This window comes from Macadamia integrifolia, unplaced genomic scaffold, assembly GCF_013358625.1.
Source record: "Macadamia integrifolia cultivar HAES 741 unplaced genomic scaffold, SCU_Mint_v3 scaffold_190A, whole genome shotgun sequence".
In the NCBI taxonomy this organism is placed as follows: domain Eukaryota; kingdom Viridiplantae; phylum Streptophyta; class Magnoliopsida; order Proteales; family Proteaceae; genus Macadamia; species Macadamia integrifolia.
In genome coordinates, this window is record NW_024870637.1 from 131,583 (window position 1) to 137,610 (window position 6,028).

At 40.1% G+C, this 6,028-nt stretch overlaps 1 protein-coding gene across 1 annotated transcript; it reads left to right on the plus strand.

Annotated features, from left to right (window-relative positions):
• Positions 1 to 2,466: 2,466 nt before the first annotated feature.
• LOC122071181 (protein FAR1-RELATED SEQUENCE 5-like) lies at positions 2,467 to 6,026 on the plus strand. The gene is made up of 3 exons (XM_042635500.1): positions 2,467 to 4,012; positions 4,127 to 4,620; positions 5,733 to 6,026. Exons 1-3 carry the CDS (start codon positions 2,467 to 2,469, stop codon positions 6,024 to 6,026), a joined length of 2,334 nt encoding a protein of 777 aa, XP_042491434.1.
• Positions 6,027 to 6,028: the final 2 nt, after the last annotated feature.

The window sequence follows — 6,028 nt, forward strand, 5'->3', positions numbered from 1 at the left end:
TTGTGAGTTGGAAGTGATTTGGAGGGTTTGAAGTCATTCTTGGGCAAAGAAGGTAAGATGGTTCCCCTCACTTGAATCTAACTTAGATCTAAGCTAGAACCATCCTATAGGACTTTAAAGGTGTGAAGAATGGGTTGAGAAAAGCCCTATTTGGGTCCCCAAGGAATGGAGGAAGTTGAGAAGAAACTGGGGTTTTTCCGCCAAAACCGGTGGGTGCAACCGGCGGGTCCCTACCCGCCTGAGTCACCCACCTTAGAGGACCAGGGGGGTTCTGGCCAAACCGGCGGGTAGGACCGGCGGGTCCGACCCGCCGGTCCAAAACCGGCGGGTAGGACCGGTGGGTAGACAACCCACCTGAGTGACCCACCTGAGTGGCCAGAATGTGATTTTTGGGTCCGATCGAGCCCAAATCGGACGTGGGACCTTCTTTCGACGTTCTAAACACGATTTTGACGTCGGATTTCATTAATTTTGATTCTAAAATGGTGAAGTACTAACCCCGCTCAATTTTGTTAGGTTCACCAAAGCCTACCCGTTTCGCTCCGGATCTCACCCGTACCGAGCGGGAATCCTTGTACGCTACAGGTAAGTGGAGAGAGGACGTGTGGCCTTGTTTCAAGGCATTTGTTGGCATTCATATAACCATATCTAATCTAGTCATGTCATCATGAATGTGCTATATAGATTAGTCATTCCACTCATTGATGTGCATATATGTTATGTTTACTTTTCAAATGCAAATTGAATGAGATGCTATATGTTGAATGTGGACATCATGTTGCATAATGCATTGATAGACTAGATGCCGTGGTCGGCTTGGAAACGAATGCAAGGGTGGCCCGTGGTATGGGACACGGTGGCACTATGCAGTCGTACTACATATAGGAGCATGCGGTATTAGGATTTTCACCATCCCGTGCTACGACCCTTCCCAACAGGGGTTAAGGTGTTGGGTTGCCATTTGGGGGGAAGAAGGGGTCGCGGTTGTCGGACACTGTGGCGGTTAGGCATTACGCCCGGCGAGTCATGTAGGACAGTCGGCAACCCCGGTGGTATTTCAAGAGGGCCAATCGTACTGCTTTTAAATTGCTGGAGTCAGCACTGTCATTTAATTTATTTACATTTCTGTTGAGAGCCGGTGGACGGCATTGTCTTTATTTTTCCGAGTACTCACGGTGGGCCTTCTCCAACAGCCTTATGGGCGTATCGCGGGAGGGAGTTCGCGGCTCGTACCCAGAGTATACGCGCACTGTGGTTGTAGTAGCACTAAAACCAAAGACTTAGTAATGTTGATTAGGTGTATGTGATTAAAATGATTTGCATGGCATGTAGTGCATATGATGTGTTGTGATGTGTGGACTGTTGTGTGTGGTCCACCTCTCTACTTACTGAGCTAGTGAGCTCATTCCACGTGTGCACCCCTTTTTAGATGATTTTTCAGGTCATGCATCTGAGGAGCAGGGGGTGGGTCCCGCAGTCGAGTTTCCTGAAGAGGACTGGTGGACCCCTGATGAGTTTGAGCACGGCGTAGACTGCGTGTGTGAGAGCTGTGCTGCAGGACAGCAGTTCTGAGGCCGAGCTGAGCTCCAGCCTTGAGATCGAGCCGAGCTGTGTACTCTGATGATTTTGATAAATTCATGTATATATACTTGATATTTGAACTTCATTCTTTTTGTGTATATATCATGCCTTCGGGCCCAAATGTATATAATTATGGTATTATCATTTGGGTATCGAGTATATGGGAATTATTTACAGGTAAAACTTAGTCTTCTGCTGATCTGATGAATTGATGTTAGTGTATGTATGCTGTGGTGGAATACAGTATCTGATGATCCTGGCAGGTTTGGGTTAACCGGTGTTAACTCGGTCACCGCTCCGGTTCAGGGTGAACGGGGTGTGACACTTAATCTGATCGACGTCAAAATATCATAATATGAAGCTTGTACTCTAATCAGGACTATGTACCTGAAGTTCCCTTAAATAGAAACTGAAGACTGACCATGGAACTGTCTCAACCAAATCCACATTTGGGCATCTAGAAATCTAGGATTTTCTAATGGCAATTACTAGAAAAAGCACTTGAGCCCCCAATTATCACCTTCAATTCCCCTCATGAAACTCTATTTCTTCCTGTGTTCTATTACAGTGATAAATCTACATTAGAGAGAGAGAGAGAGAGAGAGGGGTTACATGGAAACAAAAGATCATACAAGTTTCTGTCTTTGATGAAAGGACAAAAGTAAAAAATGAACAAAAGTTGGACTAGTAAAAAATGAACAAAAATTCAATTCCATTATTTTTTATTTGCTTGCTGTCTCTGTGAAGAACCTAAGAGAATTGTTGTCTCTGTCCTTATATTCGAGTTAGAGTATTTTAAAATTTTTTAATTCCACTCTTGCTCTTGCTTTGTTAAATTATGTTGAAGTATTGCTACTTTAATGCTTTTTGTTTGTTTTGTCTAGTATGGAGAATGTTAGCATGAATGATGTGAGTGAACCTATATTTGGGATGTTATTCAATTCAGAACATGATGCATATGATTACTACAACAGATTTGGACGGGCAATGGGATTTAGTGTTAGGAAACACTTTATGAATAAGAGCAAGAAAGACAAGATGACTATAACATCTAGGGGATTTGTCTGTTCAAAAGCTGGTTGTCGATTGAGTGACAAGCGAGACATGAATACTGTTAACCCCCGAGCTGAGACAAGAACAAATTGCCAGGCACGAATGAACATATGTTTGGTTGATGATGGAAAATACAAATGCTGTGAATTTGTGAGGGAACATAATCATGAGCTTCATAGCACAACAACAGTTCATATGCTGCGTTCACAGAGGAAGATGTTAGACATACATAGGCATGAAATTGATTTGGCAGATGACTCGGGGATCATGCCTAGATCCACATTTGAGTTGATGGGTAGGCAGGCTGGTGGGATAGAAAACCTTAGTTGTTTGACCCAAGATGTTAGGAACTATCTCCGCACTAAAAGACAGCGTGCCTTGACATATGGTGAGGCAGGTAGTTTGATGAAGTACTTTGTTACCCAAACTAGGACCAACCCATCTTTCACATACTCGTTTCAACTGGATAGTGAAGAACAAATAACAAACATATTTTGGGCTGATCCAAAGATGATCATTGACTATGCACATTTTGGAGATGTAATCAGCTTTGACACTACATTTCGCACCAACAAAGAGTGTAGGCCGTTTGGGTTGTTTGCTGGATTCAATCATCATAGAGGGTGCACTGTATTCGGGGCTGCACTTTTATATGATGAGACAGCGGAATCTTTCGAATGGCTGTTTGAGGTATTCGCTGAAGCTCATGGTGGAAAGAAGCCTAAAACTATATTCACGGATCAAGACAAAGCTATGGCTAGAGCATTAAAAGAAGTGTGGCCTCAGAAGTGGCATGGATTGTGTACTTGGCACTTAATGCAGAATGGCATTACACATTTGGGTCATATGATGAAAGATGGCTCCAAGTTTCTTACAGATTTAAAGAAATGCATATACCAATACGATGTGGAAGATGAATTCGAGACAGCATGGTATTATTTGCTACACGAGTATGATGTTAAGGATAATGCATGGTTGCAACGCATTTATGGTCTTAAAAGTCAATGGGCGAAGTGCTATATGAAAAACACATTCACAATAGGCATTCGAAGTACACAGCTCAGTGAGAGTCTGAACAGTGACTTGAAGGACTATTTGAAGTCAACTTTGGATGTTGTGCAATTTTTTAAATATTTTGAAAGAGTTCTTAACCAGAAGCGTGGTAATGAATTAAAAACTGAATTTGATGCACGAAACAAGATGCCACGACTTGCAAATTCAATGTCAATTATACAGAAACAAGTTGGGGAACTCTACACTCCTATAATTTTTCAGTTATTTCAAGAGGAATATAATTGGATGACTGTTTGCACCATCATAGACCGAAGTAATGGAATGCCCTTCATTAATTTTTGGGTTGGGATTTTTGAAGCAAACTGTGAGTATAAAGTATGTTGTAACCCACTTCAAGGAATTATAGCATGCAGTTGCATGAAATTTGAGACAGATGGTATTCTGTGTTGCCATTGTTTGAAAGTTTTTTATGTGTTAGATATAAAGCGTATTCCTGAATGCTATATTTTGAAGAGATGGACACAGAGAGCAAGAACCATGGTAGTCAATGACATTAGGGGGAAAGAAGTTGAACTAGATGTCAACTTGGATTGTACGCAACGGTATAAGCGTATTTGTCCTGAACTTATTCAAATAGCATCAGAAGCTTCAAATACAATTGAGGGATACAATTTGGTGAAAGATGCTGCGAATGAATTAAGGCTTAAGCTTGGTAATATTAGAATCAACCCAGTTGATTGCCCTGATATGCCAATATCGTCTGATTTCTCCAATGACGTATACAATAGATTACGTTTGAAGCATAAAAAGAAAAGTACAAGAGGTGGTAGACGGTTAAAGAGTTGGGTTGAAAAACAAGGAAAAAAAAAGAAAAGTGGAGGGCCAAGTAACAATCAACGATTACAAGAACATCAACCACCGGATGAAGATTGCCTGATGGATAACACATATTCCAGTTACATGTCACTTATGGTGAGTAGGTTTGGCGTGTTATAGCGTTATAGTGTTGTATTTTTTATTTTCTTAGTCAAATCTAGATTGCCTAATATTTAATGTCACTTGCAGGATTCTATTTCCCATATATCATCTCAAGCATCTGTAGCTCATCAATCACTGAATGAAGATTATATTTAGATTCAGCTAATGAGGACTATTGTTTTTTGCTGTTAAATACATTTGGTTAATGTCATGGCTTATTTTTGTGATATTAAAACACAAAGTTGCATTGGATCCTTATTTTTATGCTTACCAATATATCCAAGATTCTTATTATTTCTATTGATTTTTAGCCTATGTTGTACTAACAATCTTTTTTTGTAGGTAAGGAGTCTTTAGCTCAAAATGGTAGAGCACCTGGGTTAGTGCCCAGGTTATGGTGGTTTGAATCCACCAAGACTTCAAAATGTGTCCGCAATGTTCCATACTCTTTTATTTAAACATTTTGCTGTCAAGGCTTAGTCATGAGTTCTTTTGTTACTTCTGGTCTTGGCTGGGTTTGCTTCAAATAAGATGGCCTTGGCACTCTCTCTTGTTACTTCTGGTCTTAATGCTATTGGTTCCATTGTTAACTAGAAGGTGAAGGTGTATTCTGTTTGTGATTCTAGGAAGTCATAGTACAACTTTGTAATGTTTTTAATGCCCAAGGTTATCTGAAGTACTTGACATTTTGGAATCTTTTAAGGAATACAAATCTACATAGTTTCGTTTAGACCACCAAATGAAATAAATTAGGAACATTCTCAGTGATAGATTCATGGGTTGAGATTTGATTTGAGAGTTTTAGATCGTCCAGTGGTGTTACAGAGTGTGATGTTCTCAAAAGACTCCCAACAAGTTTGTTTTTTTATGAGAAACCCAGATCAGGCTACTCAGCGGTCAGCATTGTTCATTTCTCTAGTTATAAAAGGTAATGAATATACAGAAAGATCAATCCCTTACTTTGAAGAGGAAACAAATATATTTCACAGTACAATCAATTTGTGTAATTTTTAAACCATATTCATGTCCAAAATTCAAAAAAATATGTTGTTTGTATTTTAAACTTAATGATTTGATCAAATCTTCATGTAATGGTATTGTTTCAGTGTTCCTCTTGTTTTGTTTCACTTTCTAGTAGATTCCTTGATCTTGACACTGTTCTCAGGACTCAGGAGATCGAGCTGAAAAAGAAGCAGGAAGAAGAGGAGAAAACTAAAGAGATGGAATTGAGCACTTCTGAAGGAAAGGAAGAATTGGGCTCTGATCCTGAGCTTTTCATGGTGAAGGTCACACTGGATGCATTAGAAGAGATTATGAAGGAGATTGCTGCTGATACAAAGAAACTCTCAGGTGGCAACTTAGCCAATGATGGAGTAGGCATCATGAAGCTGTTGGCTTAAAC

Excerpts from the sequence above, each read along its gene's own strand:
- LOC122071181 (XM_042635500.1), top strand. The coding sequence starts at position 2,467 with ATGGAGAATGTTAGCATGAATGATGTGAGTGAACCTATATTTGGGATG. Across the intron at positions 4,013-4,126 it reads TGGGATTTTTGAAGCAAACT|ATATAAAGCGTATTCCTGAA; the intron begins GTGAGTATAAAG and ends TTTATGTGTTAG. Across the intron at positions 4,621-5,732 it reads CCAGTTACATGTCACTTATG|TGTTCCTCTTGTTTTGTTTC; the intron begins GTGAGTAGGTTT and ends GTATTGTTTCAG.